The following is a 21,642-nucleotide window of genomic DNA, read 5'->3' as shown; positions in this document are numbered from 1 at the left end:
ATTACTCATTCTTCAAACCAAAGCTCAGATACTCTTCAAGACCTTTCTTAAGCCCTAGAAATTTCTTTAGGATTTCAAAGACCTTTCTGCATATGATACTGACTATAGCTTCTCAAACTATATTTGAGAAACTTGTATCTCAGTTTATCAACAAATGGATATAAATATTTTAGACAAAGAAACCGTATTTCTCTACTTTTGCTGACCTTCTGAACTCTGAAAGGCAAGGGACCCATATACCTGGAATAAAACCTATGCTCAAAACATGTTAAGTGGATTCTGGGATACTGCTCCCATGAATACCATATGGAAAAATTTAACCATAAAACATACTTCGAGAAATTTCTTGAGAACTTTAAAATCCAATTAACTCTAAAATATCACAATGGGAATTTAGAATGCTGAGATAAAATCCATACAAATGCTCAAATTGAGAGGTGCATCATATCACAAAAATCAACAAGAAAAAATAAAAGGAATAAACATTTATTTTAGAAATCTAAAGAAAATTTCAAACATAAAGGTATCTATGTTCTCACAACAAAAGCAGCCTTAATGGTAAAATATTTTAATACATTCTCTTTAAAAAGGTACACCTAATTTTGGCTGATTAAAAAAAAAGAATAAGGCCTTTGCAAGAGCTCAAGGGGGTAGAATACACATACACTTCTATGTGCAAGACTGGAACGTCCCTTTCAACTGGCGGTGGGAGGGTGGGGCATCGGTAGCCCAAGAACACCTAACCATCAGATCCTCCACCTGCAGATCCTCAAGCAGTAGAATAATTTTAACAGCCATAGGATGTTTTTCCTTTTTAATAAACCAGATTTTAAAGGTATTTCCTAATTTCAAATAATGTTAACCTTTACCTAAGTAAAACACCATGCAAATTTACCTGATGAGTTAATCAGCAATCATCATGTGTAAAGATCTTTTATTTTATATAGGGCATAATTATTATCAACAAAACTAGCAAAAACATACTTGATTAAAAAAAATCAGAAATAAGAAATGTAAGCCTAGACAGTATGTTTGAATCTACTTCATTTAAACCAAGTCGATTTCCATTAGACAAAAGAAACAGACAAATTAGCATCTGGTGTAAGAGGAAGAGCACTAATTCGATTCTTTTTCAAAATGTTAAAACATGTGATCTGTGTTTTTAAAATTCCAAATATAACTCACTGTATTTAGCACCTCCTGTACTTTCCAGTATATTAGATAATTGCACACCAAGCTAAAAACAAAATAAAGGAAAACATTCCTACCACCCACACTTTTCATAAAAGAAATGGAAATATTAAACACACACAAGAGCACCTTGTAAAGGTCAGTATGACTAGCCACAAAAAAATTTTTCCTTAATTAAAAAATTTGCTTTAAAACTTAAGAGGGCTTGGAAAACAAAGGAGAAAAGGAAGAAATTCTGTGACTACTAATTTTGGATAAAAATATGGGTAAATAATTTTCCAATCCTGCTCTGGAGAACAACATGGGTTTTTTTAGTGGCTAGGGGCTCAAGCTACAAGTTTTCTGGTTTCTTTTTTCTTTTTTCTGTTTAAGCACCCAGCTTCCATGAAAGGTTTTCTTTGAATAAAAGTACTCATGCCTTTAAAAGAGTCTGAAAGCCACAAAGAAAAAGACATCTTATTAATAGGTAATATTGATATTAACACTTGTTGACCATCCACAAAAAAACATAAATAGAAGTAGCTAACACTAAACAATGGTTTCCAAAAGTGGCAAAAATTAAAAAGAAACACTAATATCTGTCCATGCTTTACCCTTTATGAGAAGTTTGGAGGTTTTTTTGTTTGTTTTTTGCTTCTAATCAGGTTTCCTGGGTGTACTATTTGTTTAAGGAAGAGACACGCAGTAGGCTTCTAAAACTTGGTTTGGCAGGAAAACAGAAAATGGAAGGAACTGGCTGTGAATCCAGAACACACAGCTATAAAAAGGGAAGATTTGTTCAAGATGAGAGGCAGCATTATTGAACAGGTTTCTTTCAATAGATCAGAGGGGTGCATAAAACAATACTAACATACAAATCTATCCTATTTGGGGATCTATAGAAAAAAGTAGTCTTTCCTTAAGTCCTTTTGATTGTTAGCATCTGACTTTCTTCCAGGACTAAACCTCCAAGCCAATAGTCATCAAAATCAGAAATTAATGTTCAATCACAGTGATTTATTCAAATAGTCATTTCCTAGAAATTCAGACTATAAACAATATCAACTATTTTTATAACCTAGGATGAAAAGACCTCTCTGCCAATGGTATAGGCTATGCATGATGAAGCAAAGTGATGGCGAACACTAATGAACTTCTTTGTCCTTTCTCTCCTCAGCATATAGTAGTACCAGTTAAGATTGCAACAAAGTTTTGAAATCATCTAAGAAGAATCAATTAAAATATGTTTGCTTTACCAAAATGCTTGTGCAGCTAGTGAAGCAATGAGCAATTTTCCCATTTGCCAAACTTTCCATAATGTGGAAACTACAAGAGAACATAACTGAATCTCTCTCCACATTGAGACTCATTAATTCCAAAAGATAAAGATCCAGAAGAAAAAACATTAATTAGCATTTGCATTATGAAAGAAAAGTACTTGACTACACTCTGATGTAAACAATCTTTTCCATTTGGCTGGAAAAAAAGTTGGTGACAAGATGAATAACAATTATTTTAATTATTTCAAATCCAGCGGCCGAGCCTGGCAAGCTACCTGTGGTGTATTCGATATGCCAAAAACAGTAACAAGTCTCACAATGGAGACGTTACTGGTGCCTGCTCAAGCAAATCAATGAACAACAGGACTACAGTGCTACATTGCTATTTCTATCTGCAAAATTTAGTTCCTATTATCAATATTTACTTCTGAAGTGTTTAGAAATGAAATGAGAGGCTGTAGATAGGGCTCTTACCTTATATGAGACCAAACCGGGCATGATCTCTACTACCACATATGGTGCCCTCACATGGGGACTATTCCTGAGTCCCACCAGGATAATCCTTGGTCAGAGTCAGGAGTAAGCCCTGAGCACAGCCACATGCACCCTTTTCCTCCTCCCCTCCCGCCCCGCACACACAAAAAGAAGAAAAGGAAAAAAACAGAAATGTTAACCTGGGGCCAGGGAGATAGTTCAAAAGGCTAGGCACATTTTTTTGCATGCAGGAGGTCTGGGGTTCAATCCTCAGCACACCAAGGTCCTGAGCACTGCTCAGAGATACCCCTAAAAACCATCAAGTATGGCCCCCACACCAAAAATAAAAGAAAAGAGTTTGTTTCACCGGGTTTGATTCCCAGCATCCCATATGGTCCCCTGAACACGGCCAGGAGTAATTCCTTAGTGCATGAACCAGGAGTAACCCCTGTGTATCACCAGGTGTGACCCAAAAACAAACAAACAAACAAACGAAAGTTTGTTTCAGACACCAAGAAATCAAATGCTATAATCAGAATGATTATAAGCATCTAATAGTTTAACAGACTCTTTAAACTATTTTTTATGTAGCTGACTTATTTAATAAAATATTAAGAAGCAATATTCTAGTTTCTTCCTTTTGGTTAAACAATGGTGACATAAAATAATTCAATACCTGCAACAGAATGTTGATCGATGCCTACAAGCAAAGTACAGATGATCTACATACCAGCTGGCATACAGGGATATTTTTCTATGCTATATCCTGGGCTTACAAACAAATAGGAAAAATTTCAATGATTTATTTTCTCAAAAAGAGGACATGAGAACTGCATATAAATTCTTTGCAGCGATACTAATTTTCTGTTTTTTTATACTAATTTTCTTAAAGGAAAACCTAACATGAAGAATCAATAAGCAAAATCAGTGTTTAAGATCCCAAATGTCTTCTTGTTCTGAAACTGGTATTTTGAAACAGTCCTTTGCAGATTAAGACAAGGCATAAATAAAATTAAGCTTGACATTGTGATTTAAAACAAAACATTTTAAATTATTTCTTTAGCATATTATAAAATTTTAACGACTATATTCAAGATGACCATATACAAGCCATTCCTTTTAAAATACATAAAATTCCATTTATATTACATTTATACAATATCAATCTGCCTTCCCACAGTGGTAACTACACAGCCATTTCTCAATTTTTAAATCAAAACAAAAACCAGATCATCTCTGACACTTTCACATTTTTTAAATCTTTTGTTTGAGCGAATGATTTCTATATTTTTCTAACCATCATGCAGTATTATAGGGGATGCAATTCATAGCTTGGACCACCTGAGGGCACTTCTAAAATCTTTATAAACAACTTTTAGAATAAAAATTTTCATCTACTAGGATGATGAAAACTAATCCTATTTGAAGTTCATCGGCTCAGTAGTAGCTTTAAAGACCAATTTCAGAAAACAAGTTTTTTTCATAAAAAGTGAAGTATGGTAAACGTGCACAATTTCTGTAACTGCATATTCTCTAGGTTTCATTTCCTTGCAATAAAAGTTTAATTTCTAGAGATAGATGAACCTAACTAAATAATTTCAAATGAAAGGGCATAAAAACTACTACTGGTGTCTTAAAAGTATCCTCCTAGGCTTATGTTTAAGACATAGTATTTTTATCAACAAACTGTTATTTGTATAAAATAATGAAATGTCAACAATTACTTCAAATACAAAGTATGATTTAAGTCAGCCAGAAAAGACTTGCTTTATCATATACATGGCACTTTAGTTAAGGGAAAAAAGTAAACCATGGCCACTCTACCTGTTTCCTGTGAATTCAACACTTCTAAGGCATGCATCATGGCACTTGCGAAGACATTGGCATCCTCTTTGCTGCCAAAGTTGAGACCATACACCTGTCTAGCATCTCGCCATTGGTGGAAGGTCTGTGTAGCTTGATTGTATTTCAACCCTTTCGGAATGGCACAATTTATCACCACCTAAAAGACAATAATTCTTTATAAACGCCAAGCTAACAGCAAAATAAGAAAACAATAAATCCTGATCAGATATCTTATTTATAAACACATGGCTTGAGAATATTTATAGCCATCCTCCTACCCCTTTTTTAATGAAGTTGTCTTTTTCTCATTATTTAAGAGTATTTATATATTTGGGACATTATTTCAATGTTATTTGTTACAAATAACTTCTTCATTTTGAGATGACTTTTCCACTCTCTAAACAGTACTGTTTTTTGCACATTTCAGTGTCCCCTTGTTACATGCATGTGTCGATGGCTTTGTATCTTATTGATGGACTGACACCTTGTCACAGTTCATACTTTTTTGTAGTCTGCTTCTCCATCATGAAAATACTTAAGCCATGAAAAGAGTAGCACTGTAGCACTGTTGTCCCGTTGTTCATTGATTTGCTCGAGCAGGCACAAGTAAAGTCTCCATTGTGAGACTTGTTACTGGTTTTGGCATATCGAAGACACCACAGGTAGCTTGCCAGGCTCTGCCGTGCGGGTGAGATACTCTCAATAGCTTGCTGGGCTCTCCGAGAGGGACGAATAATCGAACCCGGGTCAGCTGCATGCATCCCATATTATCTTATGGAAGGTTTTACTATTTTTAACATTCATGTTTTCACCCCCCTATTCAAATGGAATAAAAGCTCACATTTCCTTTTGTTACATTATCACTGTCCAATTAATCGAGCACTATCTATAATTGTGCTGCAGGTGTAGCCTGTCTTATAAACCAAGAGTCTCAATAACTCTACTTTGTGCTACGAGCTAATAAACCTATCTGTGAGCCAACAACACAGTGTCTAAGTGAAGCAGTTGTATAACCAAGTGTTCATAACGACCAGAAAATGTCCTCCTGTTTGGTTGTTCTCCAGCATTGCTTTTGCTATTCTCAGTCCTTAGAGTGCAGCTACAAGTTTACAGTCAAATTGTGAATTTTATTTAGTAAATCTACCGGGCTCCACATTCAGCTGTACTGTTCAGTCCATTGAATTTGATATAAAATATACATAATTCTGATGCATACAATTATCAGTGAATAAGGTTAGCACTGTTTCCTCCTTTTCAATCCATTTATCTTCTATTTCTTCAACTTCAATGCACGACATCTCTTTAGCAATACTAAATGAAAAATTCTAAAATTTTCGTTTGGTTCTTTCTTCCCCCCAAGTTTCTAGTTTTTTGCTGATATTCTCAATCTTGTATTTCCTTGAATATATTAAGCAAAGTTATTTGAAAGCCAATTTCTGATAATTTCATTAACTGGATTCCCAGCTGGTCTATTAACTATTCCTATCGTCTCCTTGAATGGCTTATTACAACTGTCACACAAGTGCTATGCAACTGTTTATGGATAATACTATGGAAATGTTGAGGCCTAAGATGACATTATATTTTTCCAGTGATGATTTACATTTATTTCTGTCAAGCCATTTAAATCACCTTAATTTGAGAGGCTGAAATTATGTAAAGCTGGCATTCAGTTCTAAACGCTAGTATAATTCTGAATCAAAATTCTTCACAGAGTATACAAGAAAATGAATAAGATAATTCTCCCTTCATTATTTTTCAACTTCTAATTTTTATTCTTCTAACCCTATGAGGCTTTGTTCAGCTTCTTAGTCCCCACTTTTAAAACTGATTCATGGGGGACTGGAGTGACAGTACATTAAGAAGGGTGCTTGCTTGCCTTGCATATGGATAACTTGGATTTAATCCCCAGTACCCCAGAGTGTAGTGATATGAAGATAAAGAAATAGAAGTTAAAAGTATTGAAAGGAAGGAAACAGAACTGACCTTATTCACTTACAATTTAATCCCCCAAGTTCCACCAGGAGTGATCCCTAAGCACAGAACCAGAATTAAGCTCTGAGTACCACCAGATGTGACTTCCCTCCCCACCCAAATAAATAAATACAACTGATCCATGTCTCTAGGTCAGTATTTCCTGAAGTGGGTGCATTCCCCCAGACTTGCTAGGTAATTCAAGGAGCAGTGGTAGTAGCTTTGGGTATAATAGGGGTTAGGGGGTAGTGCTTTCTGTTTGTTGGCTTGAAGAAGACATATGTCCAGGGGGACAGGAAGTTTGGAAATCTCTGTGCTAAGTAAACAGAAGTTCAAAGCTGGGCTCACTTCTTTTTTCTTTCTTTTAGCTCATGGGCCTACAATGTTCCACTGTCATGTAAACACTGAATACATTTTTTTTCTCTTTAAAAATTCTACCTAATTAAGTCTCAGAAAGAGGCTCTACCCTTTATCAATATCCAAAATTGAAACTGCATTTAAAATATAATGACTTCTTAGAGGCATTATGCTACATAAAATTATTCACATACAAAAAAGATAAATGTTTTGCTTTCACTTAAATGAAATGCTTGGAATGGTCAAACTGCTAAAAACATAAAACAGAATGAAGGTTGCTAGGCTGAGTTAAGGGAAAATAAAATGGTAAAGTTTCTTTTAAAGGATTCTGAGTTTAAGTTTTGAAATATTTAAAAGCTCTAGTGATAAACATCCAACATGAATGTTTTTAATACCAGTGATTGTGCATTAAAATATATAAATAATTAAAGCTGTAAAATTTTGTTAAATAATCACAATTAAAGTGTAATCTGTGATCATGTATTTCTATATATACTGGAAAAGAGGTCACAAATTCTCAGCTACTTGAAACCAAGGGTCACCAGATTTTAACATTATCAGAAAATTGCAAACCTCATCTGGTAAAGCTATATCCCTAATTCAATAATACTAAAAGCAAAGCCCCTCAATTATTTTTCTTTTTTCTTTTTTTCACTTTTTAATGTTTAAATAGCTTTGAATAGGAAAGGTTAAAAAATATCATTAGCATCAACATTATATAAATGACTGGATCACTTTTCCAATACATAAAAATTTAAATTTTGAATCATTTTATTCATTTTTAACTTAAGACTAGACAATAATGGGAATAATATCAAAATTCCTCATAACTTTTTAAAAATTATTTTATTGAATCATTGTGAGATACGGTCACAAAGCACTCATGTTTGAGTTTCAGTCACAGAATGATCAAACACCCATCCCTCCACCAGTATACATTTTCCACCACCAATGTCCCCAGTATCCCCCCACCCACCTCCCGCCACATCCCACCCCTCCCCCCTGCCTCCATGGCAGACTTTTTTTTTCCTTTTTGGGTCACACCCAGCGATGCACAAGGATTACTCCTGGCTCAAGCATTCAGGAATTCCTCCTGGCGGTGCTCAGGAGACCATATGGGATGCTGGGAATCAAACCCAGGTCGGCTGCGTGCAAGGCAAATGCCCTACCCACTGTGCTATCACTCCAGCCCCTATTGCAGACAATTTTCCCCATACTCTCTCTCTTCTTTGAGCATTATGGTTTGCCATACAGATACTGAGAGGCTATCACGTTTGGTCCTTTATCTACTTTCAGCACATACCTCCTATTCAGAACTATCCCTCCAACCGTCATTGACTTAGTGCGCTCTTGTCTATTCCAGCTGCCTTCTCCCCTAGCTCATGGGGCAGGCTTCCAACCATGGAGCAATCTTCCTGGCCCTGTCTCTACTGTCCTTGGGTATCAGTCTCATATTATGGTGTTTTAATTCCACAAATGAGTGCAATCATTCTATGTCTGTCCCTCTCTTTCTGACTCATTTCACTTAGCATAATACTTTCCATGTCCATGCACTTATATGCAAATTTCATGATTTCATCATGAAATACTACAGCTGCATAGTATTCCATTGCATAGATGTACCAGTTTCTTTGACCAGTCATCTATTTTCGGGTACTTGTTTTTTTCACCCAGATTCTGGCTATTGTGAACAGTGCTGCAATAAACAACAAGTGCAGATGTCATTTCTGCTGTGTGTTTTTGCATCTCCAGGACATATTCCCAGGAGTGGTATTGCTGGGTCATATGAAAACCCAATTTCTAGTTTTTGGAGAAATGTCCATATTGTTTTCCAAAAAGGCTGGTCCAGTCGGCATTCCCACCAACAATGAATGAGAGTCCCTTTCTCCCTGCATCCATGCCAGCACTGGTTGTTCTTGTTGTTACTGAATACCTTATAATTAAGGAAGATGCTTACATAGTATATTCACTAGTTATTAGATGCCCGATAAGCATATTTTCAGGTTTAGACTTTACCACAATCCTATATTCTGTACTCCAGACCCAGTGAGCTTGAGTCCACATTAGTGGTAATGATCCAACCTAAACATACTTTTTATGTTTAAGTTTTATGCTACAAACTTACCCATTGGTAGTCTCATTCAGCAGAGTAAATCAAATAGTAAACTTTTCTTATGTCTTACCTAAACATCTTACTTTGTCTAGAAAGTCATCCACAGCTCCTTCCCTATATTCTCAACAAAGTGTTAATTCTTGTAGGTTCTTTTTTGTGCTGTGATGTACATTTTTCATAACTAAAAAAACTTACTGCACTTCTTTCCTCACATGCTTAACATCCCCTTTCTTTTATCTGCATTTGTTTTGGGGTCACAGCTGGCATTGCTCAGGTTACTCCTGATTCTGCACTCAGGAAATCACTCCTGATTGTGCTCGGGACCATTAAGGGATGCCAGGAATTGAACCTGGGCCAGCCATGCAAGGCAAGAAGCAATATCCCATTCTTTACTTGATCTTTCTTCCATAGTCAGGAACTTTATTACCTATATGAGATCAAAGCACACAGTGCCTAGAATAAAACAGCCACTTATTAAATGGGAGGCAGAAAATGAAATTTATTAATATACACTAAATTTGGCCATATTAAAATTTAAAATGTAAGGTGGGTGGCTTTTTTAATGGCTCTACCACAGAAAGTTTAGATGTTTAATAAATTATAACATGCATCCACTTAAAGAACATTAAGAGGATAACCATTATAAGGGTAACAAGGAACTCTGAGAATTGAAGTAAATTTTATTAAATTTATTCTTAGGTACAAAATAATTTTTTGTTAGTTTAAATAGTACCTTTGTGAAACTATATATTCTATTTCTTTCTTTTGGATCTGGGTCAGCCGCATGCAAGGCAAGCACCCTACTCAATGTACTACTGCTCTGGCCCTGAAACAAGAGGTGGTAGTTTAAAATGTTATGGATTTTTTAATACTCATCTTACATTCAGAAACCCTGCTAAACATTATTATTCATTAATACTTTATCTGCACATATGCTCAGGATTTTTTTATGCAATAGCATTAGCAATGAGTAAGGTCACTTCTGCTTCTTCCCTTTTGCTTCTTTGAATTTCTACTTTTCCATCTTCATATCAAAGATTACCACCTCTGGCAATGCTAAAATGATTAAACCTGAAACCTTCAATTTAAACCTAAGTTTAACAAAAATGCTCCTGTCACACTAACTGGCAAGATGTCTGTGCTGGGGTTGGAGAAGTTTAATCAGGACCGAAAAGGGACTACTATGATAATGATAGCTAGAAAAGATGACTCTGGATGAAAACTGAGCGCTAACAGGATGTAAAGTGATATATGCATGCAAAACAGATGAAGAGATGGGTGTTGGACATTGTATGACTGAAACTCAATCATAAACAATTTTGTAACTGTATATCTCATGGTAATTCAATTTAAAAAATTTAATAAAAAGAGATGTTTGTGCTATGTATTATTCTCCACATCAGATTAATGAGCTGGGAATTTTTATGAATGCTAATTTTAATCAAATGATTTCCTTGAATAATTTTATTTTATTATAGGTTTTTCTCTGGTAAATTATGCACAGCTTATCTAATGTAAAACTATGCCTACATTAAAATAAAGACATGAACCTTACTTGGTCAAGAACTTCATATGACGTCACAGTATTTTACTGAGAAATCATATCGGTGTTAATGTTTATAATTAAAACTGGCATATACTTTTCCTCTAAAATTATTTCTCTAAGTTTTAAATAGAAAAATTATATTAGTCTCATCAAACACTATGATTTAGAACAAACAGTTTCCTGGGCTGGAGCAACAGTACAGTGGAAAAGGTGCTTGCCTTGCACACAGCTGACCATAGCTTGGTCCTGTATGGTCCCTCAATCCCTAACAGAAGGGATTCTTGTGCATTGAACCAGGAGTAAGTACTGAGCACAGAATCAGAAGTAAACAAGCAATTTCTTTTATTTTTTCACTTTTTGGTTTCTGGGCTACACCCTGTGGTGCTCATGCAAGGCAAGTGCCCTAGACATTAAAGTGTAGCTCCAGCCCTCAACAAATAATTTCTTAAAGGGTCACTTTTGTTTGTTAATGCTCTAGACTCCCTTCCAATGTAAACAGGGGTAAATTAATAACAGTTCTGTTTTATTTTTCTACTTTTCTGCCAGGCTTAGTAAAACACGTTTTTCTACAAAATAGCTCCCTGATTGGCATAGTTGTTCATACTATCTTATAACTTATTTCCTTAGTGTAAGTATATGTTTGTTACACTAGATGTTCATATAGTTTATGTAAACTACCGAATGATATGTGATGTTTATATTTCTAACATGGTTTGTGTGCATCTTTTCCAATCTGACACCACATTTTTCTATTCAATGAAGTAGCTTTTAATAATTTCTACTTTTCAAATTAATCTCTTCTTACATTTTTAGCACTTTCTTCTGCATGTCACTCAGATTTGTCCAAGGACAGATCAGCTATCCCCACAGGTTTATTTCTGTATGTAGTATTGATCATTTGGATCTAGTATTTCTGTATTTCCTTTTTCTTTTCTTTTTCTGCTTTTTGGGTCACACCCAGCAATGTTCAGGGCTTACTCCTGGCTCTGCATTTAGGAATTACTACTGGCAGTCCGTGGGGGAGCATATGAGCTGCCAGGGATTGAACCTAGGTCGGCCACGTGCAAAGCAAACACCCTACCCGCTGTACCATTGCTTAGGCCCCTACTTCTGTATTTTCCAATCTTCATAATGAGTCCTGTGGTGGAGGAGGGGTTTCACACCTGGTAGTGCCCCTGCAATTCCTGGCATGGTACTTGGGAGTCACTCCCAGTGGTCTCAAGGGTATATGCAGTGCTGGAAATGGATCCCAGGCTTCCCATATACAAAGCAATTAATCCAATGAACTGTCTGTCTCTCTAGCCCCACAATGATTTTGAGTGTCACAGATTATTCACACGTGTTTTCGAATTTCCAAGTATTTTAATAAGCACTTCATTTTTTAAAAGCTAGAAGTCTGGGGCTGGAGTGATAGCACAGCGGGTAGGGCGTTTGCCTTGCACGCGCCCGACCCGGGTTCGATTCCCAGCATCCCATATGGTCCCCTGAGCACCGCCAGGAGTAATTCCTGAGTGCAGAGCCAGGAGTAACCCCTGTGCATCGCCAGGTGTGACCCAAAAAGCAAAAAAAAAAAAAAAAAAAAAGCTAGAAGTCATGATGTAGCATATGAATAAAACTTTGAGTATGAATGAAATTTTAGCATTTCATAAAAAATTGAATGCTAAAATTTTTTTCTAATTATTTTAGAATATTTTATTTTTAGATAACATTTAGATACTTTGAGGGTTGTTCAACCGCACTATCAATGATCAATTAACCAAACTTACCAGATACTTATTTATTATATGACTACTAGCTTGGAGTATTGTGCAAAAAATGCCTAGCATTATCTATAAAAATTTTAATTCATTTCCCATGGTTTCTCCACAATAGTATCTTAGGAAATATGTGATTTACCTCTTACATCAACAGCTGGACACTTTATTGGTGGAAAAACAAAAAGGAGAGTAAAGATTGGGCGCAATCTGACCTACCATCAAGGGATTTTTGGTACTGAGACTGGGATGGATCAAGGAAAAGCACAAAGAGCAAAAAAGGGGAGAAGAGGGAGAGAAAAAACAGCCCAGAGAGAAATTTAAAAGGTAGTCTGAGAGGGCAGAAAGAGGCATAAGTTTACCAGTAAATAGGTATATAAATAGATATATTTACTAAATACAACAAATTCCTCTTTCTGAAGACCACTGCAGGTATAAGATGTGAAAGTTTCTCTCCAAGACTGGACAGCACATCTTTTTGTCAGGTACCCTGGAATTTCCCTAACCTGCAACCGGTGCTTGTTAATAACTTGACTAGAGCTGTGCAAGTAACACTGGAAGTTCCTACTTCTCATTAGAGCTCCTAAACCAGCTTAAATAGAGGAAACATACTTCTCCATTTGCCTGTCTGCCCATTAGAGGATTTTTCTTGGCTCTCTTCTTATTTTTTTAATGTGGTGTTGCTGCTCTGAGTCCCAGATTTATGAAGAGACTATCACTTTAATCCCTTAGAGGTCCACAGTAAAATAAACAAATTTGCACATAGACAAATCTAATTCATATTACTGCTCCAAGTCCCCACTCTGAAACAGAAGACAGACACAGCATCTGTTTACACTTGACACCAGAGCTTCCTAGTGGAAATCTAGAGATTCACCTTCCTTTTGTAACAGCTCAGGTAGAAATGTAATTACATTTGTCCTACACATGTTTAACATCAATTGTCTCCACTGTTTTACCAAAACCATATACTTTATAAAAGATCCTGCTGCTGGGCTCGAGAGATAGTACAGCGGGTAGAGCATTTGCCTCACACACGGCCAACACAGGTTCAATCCTCAGCATCCCATATGATCTCCTAGAGTCATTCCTAAATGCAGAGGCAAAAGAAACTCCTGAGCATCACCAGAAGTGGACCCAAAACAAAGAGTTTCTGCTGCTAAGATAGTTTTTCCTCTATCTAACATTCCTGACGTGTCTGGATCTAAAGAAACTGAGCAATTAGAAAAACTAGCCATCTTTCTAAGCATAATTGTCACTTCAGAAAATGAATTATAAAGTTAACTATTCTGGAAACCTTAATACCTACCATATATGAAGTTAACTATTTTCTAAAACTATTTACATATTAAATTCCTCTAGCTTCAGACTCCATTCCTTTAGCAGCAAATTAATTCTTTAAACATAAAATCTGCTGTATAATCTCCACGCGACCAGGGAGGCCTGGTGGTTCTCTCCCTCACCGCCTGGGTTCGTGGACCTCAAGCAGCTCACCCAGCTGGAGCGGCCCAGGCCATGGGGCAGACGGAGGAGGAAACAAAGGCCAAGTCAGTAGGTTGATCAGTTGCCATTTATTACACTCTCCCCATGTGCCAGTTCCAGTCTCTCTGAGCCTCCCCATTCTAGTCTCACACTACCCCTCATTCCCGTCTCCTCCTGTCTCTCCCGTTCATCTCTCCATGCTCCATTTTGCTGCCCAGCTCTCTCTCTCTTTCTTCAACTTCTAGTCTCTCCACGCCTCATCTCTCCACCCTAGCAGTCTGGGCCAACCCAGTCCACAGCAAAATCAACATAAGAAAGCCCTTCCTGACTGTCCATCATGTTTAAGGGCAGAGATACCACCTAGGGGTGTTCCTTTTTTCCCTAGTCCAATAAGTTAATTAACATCTTAGTATTAGTTATTTTTATATGGGCATAGTAAGAGATACACTGAGGCTTGTAGGGCAGCACTCCTGGGAGCATCTTGCCACACACTCAGACCATAGTGCTCAGGCCAAATTAATCTTTCCTAATCCTAGGTGGGTCCAAATCCAGTTATTACTTTTTGGACCGTGACAGAATTTGTCCAGGACCATGCTCTTAACTTATAGTTAAGCATTATAGCACTTTGGCCAGGCCCATTTCGATGCCAGGGTAGCACATAGCTCATCACTTGCCCTGGGTCCATCCAGTCCCTCATCGAGACCCTGCTTTTGGGGTGCTAGGAAGTAAGGGCAACTGAGGCTTAAGTCGAGAGAACAGATGTCCAGGAGGTAAATATCATTCAGAGTCATTAACTCCCAAGTTACAAAAGCATAGCATTAACTGTCTCCTTGTGTCCATACAAAAAGGACATTGCTCTGAATTAACTATGCAAAGGACTTAAGGAGAAGAGAAAAACATTATTTACTAGTTAACAGAGCACAAAGAAGTTACAAATAAATACAGAGGAATGGGAGCACTGTGATGGGAGTAACCCAAGAAACCTAAGCTCCCTGCGGCAAGACAGAAAGGACAAACCAATGTTATTCTACATCTCCCCCTTTTCTTTTTATAAAAACACAACATGTGAAATAGAGGAACAATTCCAAATCACCATACAGTCTTATTAGTTGTACTAAGATTTCAGTCCAACCCTGGACCCAGAGCAGTGCTTGTTGTAAAGCGTCCAATTGTCCTGCTATTCAAATGGTGTTTTATATCTGTTTGTCCTAAATTGCTTCAGAAAAATCAGATGGTTAGATGGTCTTATGAACATTCAAAATTGCAAAACCTGTATTCATTTTTGTACAATTAATTCTGTATCGTCATCTAAATTAAAGCTTTATAAAAGGAGAAAAGAATGGGAAGGGAAACATATATACAATTTTTCCCACAGAGACTATTTTAACTATCACTTGTATCACTTGTCTTCCTGGTGATCTTCTATTTGCTCGAGCGGGCACCAGTAATGTCTGCATTTGTTCCTGTCACGTGCTAGTGTAGCCCAATGATATCTGCTCGCTATATTTTAACTATAAATTATTTTTTAATTTAAAAAAGTTTTTGGCATTCGGGCCACACCTAGCTGTTTTAGGAGTTTATTTCTGGCTCTACATCCAGGGTTCATTCTTGGAGGGCTTGGTGGACCATATAAGGTTCCCAGGATTGAACCCAGGTCAGTTGCATGCAAGGCAAGCATCTTACCCAATGTATTATGTCTCTGGCCCCATTGACTATGTTTCTTTTTGTTAAAGTTTTTAAATTTTACAGACTATCAAATCCTTTTATAATAGTAAGAAACTTTAAATAAGAATTTAATAGGGGCCAGGAAGATAGCTCAAAGGGCCAGAGCACACACTGGGCAAACTCAAGGCCCAGAGCTCAATCCTCAGTACCACACGGGCACCCCCACCCCCACCCAAAAGCACTGTCAGGTATAGTCCTGATAGACCACAGCATCAATGAGCCCAGGCACCAAACCATGCAGTCCACACAACCAAACTGAGCACCATCCTCTGGCCCCCAATCACTTCTTGGGTGTACATCCCCCCCGACCCATGTCAATGAAAGAACAGAATAGAAGCCATACCTGATGGTCCTGAATCTTCCTGCCCACCACTCTGAAGGTATTGTTGCCTGTATGGTGATATATGTGAACTCTGCTGAAGCCAGTTGAGCCACCAGCTGGTACCCACTTCTTATTGGCATCATCGTAAACCATCACAGCAGCCCTTGCCTGACAGATACTCTGTTCACTGTATGGGAGGAAAAAAAAGCCTATTTCAGATATTTAAATACATAAAATCTTTCTCATACAGCCAAATTAACCAGAATTATCAACCTGGTAGGCATTAAACAGTGTTTTACTGGGTGCTAGGAAAGAGCAGTGAACAAGACAGGGGATTCCTGTACTCTTATGGAAACAGCCCAATGGGAAAGATAGATCAAAACTGAAGTTCAGTGAAGAACTAGAAGCAGATCAGAATCCAGGAAAGGTACTAAGATACAAGAAATACTTTATTCTAAATTCAAATATCTTCTATAGTTATTAAATGAAAAGCACTTACAAGTTGTACTGCATTTGCTTCTAATATAAGTGACCTGTTACTTTCATCAGGATTACTTCAAAGACTATATAACACATTAAAGGATTACACAACACTTATTACATAACCCCCTGAGATACAGCAGGTCTACTAACAATCAACGAAGGACAATTGTTACCTACCACTTGGCAAGGTAACATCCTATGTTTTAAATTTCTTCATTTACAAACAAAAAAACTAAACAAAATTTACAGTTCTATGTTTTCAATTCCAATCTTAACAGGTAAACATAAAAAAAAGAAATGACATTAGTTTTAAATCTCAGCCTCATCTCAACTGTGAATATATGAATAAATAAGATATAAAAATAATATAAATTTACTATAAGCAAGTTTCATTTTCAAAGATGCTATAATAGTTGGAGAAAGAATTGATTCAAAATGTACTTTATTTCATAACTTACTTAAAAAAATCAAACACAATAGTAAGCAAGAGAAGAAAACAAGTACATGAATACAATGCTGACTGTTAACCCAAATAGCTCAATATCTACATAAAAGATAGGCCTGGAAATGGAGAGGATCCTAAGGAACCCATCTTGAATGAAAGCAGCACTGTTTATCCCATCCATACTGATCTCAAAGATTTTAAGCAGTACATCATGTGAGCTCTTTCTCACTATCCTCAAAAACAAAGTCACTTTCACACCCTTCCCTCTTCCTCACAGCTGGGTGTTACTCAACTAGAGCTGCAACTTGAGGCAGAAGCTCAAGGGAGACCTGACAGAAGGTACAGCACAAAGCAACAAAGTCACTCCGAGCAGAGGAACTATAACTGTTTATAATTTTCCACTAGAGAAATTTTACAAAAACTCAGCTGCAGCAAAGTTTGTGCAGTACAAATACGGAAATAAACCCTATGGTACTGCCTAAATTTTATGCTATTCTGAAATTTCCTGGTAAAATAGTTCTGGGAACAAAAACAAGTCAATGACTAAAGCTTGAATTATTTTTAAAAGCTTGATTAAAGAGCATTTTCGGCACAGTGACTGAAATCTCTTCGCCACTCATAACAGAAATTACTTAAATAACAACATATACATAACCGGATATTAAGATTATATAAAACAAGCTAAGCTAAAGTGCTTCTTTTAAGTATATAATCCAAGAAAATTAATTTACTAGTGACTTATGAACATTTATAAAGAAATCGAGAAATAAAATGTATGTTCCAGTTTTTCAAAACCTAGCATTAGATAAACATTTTGCCCCCAAAGTTCAATGTGGTACTAGGTCCAATGCAAAGACTTGAAGATGAGATGCTGCTCAGGCCTGTGATGCTGGGTATCACAGGGCGATCCTAGCAGGACTCAAGGACATCCAGGCCCACACTACCTGGCAATGTAGTGTGATGCAGGGGATTGAGCCCTGGTGAGGTGCATGGCTAGCATACACCCTAACCACTGTTCTGTCTCCCAGCTCTTAATAACTAGTAACCCCTACTAGTTTCCCTCTCCCTTGTCCAGTGAAATACTTATATGGGCTTTAATCAAAGCAGAAATGCATGTAATACGCCGTATATAAAAAGCAATAGAGCAGTAACAGGAACAAACAGCTTAAAAGTTCTTGTGGTAAATTCCTGCTTTTTCTATGACCAAGAAAGGAGGTAAGTGCCTTCCTAAATTACTGAAATTGTACACATTGGTACAGTTTTTCTGGAAGGGACACGAAAGGAAGGCAAGATTGTGGAACCACAGCTACTGAAAGCTAAGGAAAACAAGAGAAAGAAAATCTAAAGCACAAATACAAACTTTATAATCTTTATGCTACCATTTTATCTGCATTATTATAAGCTTCAAAATGAACATCGAGTCAAAGCCTCCAACATTCTGAGTCAGTAAAGGAAGTACGCAAAAGATTAATTTAGTAAACTGCTATAGTTTTGTGAAGATCAAGCACTAAATGAGCTATAAACAAAAATTTCATTTTATGACTTAATGCAAGTGCTATATATAGTCAATTATACATCTTCATGATGTTAATTTTGGTATTTTAAAACAAAATTTGGCATTAGGAAGCTAGAGGCAGCTGGTTAAAAAGAAAAAGTATAAAAATCATGACACAACATTAAAGTTTTGTGGCTTTGTCAGGTAAGTCATTTCTGAATATAGTCAGATTTCTTGAACAGGTAGGCATAAGCGTAAATGTGAGGCAGGCAGTTTGCCAAATTCAATTCTCATAGATACTGGTGAATAAAAAGTGCTTCCTGTTATTTAAGCAGGATAAAGATTGTTTGGATATTCCTGTATATGCTATTTACTGAGGTTGCAATCCAGCCAAGTCTTTGACAATAGTCACTTCCTTTCAAGTCATTACTCTTTAATCATTACATGTCAAAGGAAGTATAACCTTGACAATGCCTAGTACACAGCAGGTACACTTTAAATGTGCTTATAAGTTCATCTGATAAATCCTAGTCATCCAGATCTGAAGCAAATTGACTTTTTTTTCCTGTTAGGTCTTTCTGGGGCCTTAAAGGTCTGATAGCTACTATGTATATTCACTCATCTTTCAGCAAGGAAAACTGAGTAGAGATTATATGAAAACAGGAAGAAGATGGGACTTTACTCCAAGTTGATTAGGAAGTCATTCAGCTTTAAGCTGAACATATTTATTGCGATACCCGGGATCAAACTTAGGGCCTTACACATACAAGGCGTGTGTGCTTTACCACTTAGCCACATCCCTAATCCCATGACACATTTTAAAAGATGATACTAGCTACTGTGAGAAGGATGCCAGAAGGTGGTATGGAAATCAAGAATGAAAGTGTGAACACCAGTGAAAAATGTGTGTACATGGTGAGATGTGAGCCAGACTAGCATTCGGAGGGAAGTAGCAATACATGCTGCAAGTAAAGCAGACTGCTAAATCGGTACTATGAAAGGGGAAAGAGTCAGAGATAACCAAAGGCAGGACAAAAATAAGGATAACACCTTTTACTGATAACCCCAAAGTCATGTGTGATATTCCTTTTTGGGGGAGTGCGGGGCGTCACACCCGGTGATGCTCAGGGGACCATATGGGATGCTGGGAATAAAACCTGGGTCGGCTGCTTTCAAGGCAAACGCCCTCCCTGCCATGCTATTGCTCCAGCCCCATGTGTGATACTCTATAAAGAACAGTCATGGTCCCGATTCATGTACAAACAACCTTTTCTCTGTTCCATTAAAAAGGAGAAAGTCATTTGCCTTTGAATCCCCACCACACAGCTTGGTCTGCACTAATCAAAGTCTGCACACTAACTCTCCTACACACTTAAGGGTTGATCCTGATATAGGCTGTTTTATGAACTCAGATGATAGTGATTTCAGGAGCTAAAATATTAAGGAAGAAGTTATGCAAAGTCACAAATTTTAAAGATAAGATTTCCATCTCTACAGTCAAAATGGTTTTAGTCAAGTCTGCATTAAAGGTGCTTCTTTAACATTTAAAATGTTAAAGAAGATTAAACAAAATGTTAATTTCAATTAAATTCCACAAATACTGTTCACACCTATATTATTTCAAGCTTCTACAATAAAAAAGAACCAGTCATATCTCCGTAGTAAAAGATAAAACACTCAATAATTAACACCTTTTTTTTTTTATCAAACAGGAAAGTAAAGCATAAACAGCACATTCTGCACTATGTTAAACATGAGAGAATCACAAATCGAGTGCTGTTTTCTCTCTGAATTCACCATTCTGGAATCTCAGCATCCTACACCTCACTAAACCCAGCACCTCATGCATGGGGTCCCCAAGGCCTATCAACTCTACTTCCTAAAGACTTCTAAATTCATTCATTCCCTTGATTCATTAAGCTCAGAACTTTTGATTTGGGTATTTTCCAGTTTCTCAACTGGAACTGTCTCTTTTTGTTAACTTTTTGGATGACATCCAATAGTGTTCAGGGCTTACTTCTTATGGTGCTCAGGGGACCATACACGGTGCCAGGAAGGGGACCAGGGTTGGCCATATACAAGTGCCTTTATCTCCTCCAGCCCCTCAATGGTCTTTTAAATGGGATCTCCCACCTCATAATGGTTCCAGAGGGACAGCTGTCTATATAAACTCCAATCATGTCACTTATCTGGCTGAGGCACTCCAACGACTCATTCAAGCTAAATGGGCTGTGGCATGCATACAAGGTCCCCTTTGACCTGTCTGTCTTACAACTCATTCTTTCACCTTTTGAAACACTGAGCATGCAATGTGTGCCTGACACCAGTCCCCCCAAACTAGTTCTGGAGGCACATCTGTATTCAAGACAGTCCAAGCCCGACTCTACTCTACAACAACTAGACTTATACCTCTAGTCACACTTTTACACATACCTTTCCCTCTACTGACCTACTGGCATATTTCCCCTTCCCATACCTTCTCCTAATACTCATCTGTCCTTGAAAATTCAAGCACCAGGTCACATCATCCCCACTCATGACTAGGCATTAATACTCTCTGTTCTCACAATATATGGTATGCAGGACATCATCATCTCACCCAACAACTTCTGATGCTGTATCTCTGAAAAGCTGGAAAGACCCACTTTCTATATCCTAATTAAGACTTTTGTAAAAATAAGTGACTTGAAAAGTGGTGAGATGCAAGCTGTCAAAAGTAGCACTATAGCACTGTCGTCCCGCTGTTCATAGATTTGCTTGAGCGGGCACCAGTAACATCTCCATTGTGAGACTTGTTACTGTTTTTGGCATATCGAATAGTATAAACCTCTAAATCTTAAAAGTCCCCAAATATGCTTCCTTTTCTGACTTCCAATGTCCAGGTGGACAATCTCAAACCTGCTCCTTTTTTGTACTGTAAAACGGCCCAATAACAAATGACAATACTAAGAAGTAATGTAAGAAGGTCTGGAAAACATACAGCATATAGAGCATCCTGCCTTGCACAAGGATGATCCGGGTCCAATCCCCAGCATCCCATATAGTCCCCTGAGCATTGCCAGGCATGATCCCTGAACTCAGAACCAGGAATGAGCCCTGAGCACTACTGGGTGTGCCCCCACTTCCCCCAGAAAAGAAGTTACATAAGGATCTTTGGGAAGGGTACTGGCCAAATTG

The 21,642-nt window shown here is 37.3% G+C and overlaps 1 protein-coding gene across 6 annotated transcripts in view; it reads right to left on the bottom strand.

Annotated features, from left to right (window-relative positions):
* ENAH (ENAH actin regulator) overlaps positions 1-21,642 on the bottom strand; it is a 158,332-nt gene that overhangs the window by 69,705 nt on the left and 66,985 nt on the right. For all 6 annotated transcript variants that reach the window (XM_055147581.1, XM_055147580.1, XM_055147583.1 and 3 more), the window contains exons 2-3: positions 16,064-16,229; positions 4,749-4,926 (exon numbers count right to left, since the gene is read on the bottom strand). In XM_055147581.1, the coding sequence (XP_055003556.1) occupies positions 4,749-4,926; positions 16,064-16,229 (344 nt within the window). The remainder of the gene's footprint in view (positions 1-4,748; positions 4,927-16,063; positions 16,230-21,642) is intronic.

The sequence above is a fragment of the Sorex araneus genome, chromosome 9, assembly GCF_027595985.1.
Source record: "Sorex araneus isolate mSorAra2 chromosome 9, mSorAra2.pri, whole genome shotgun sequence".
NCBI classification, from domain to species: Eukaryota; Metazoa; Chordata; class Mammalia; order Eulipotyphla; family Soricidae; genus Sorex; species Sorex araneus.
Note: the sequence above shows the minus strand (reverse complement) of the source record. Positions and strands in the feature narration are given on the sequence as shown.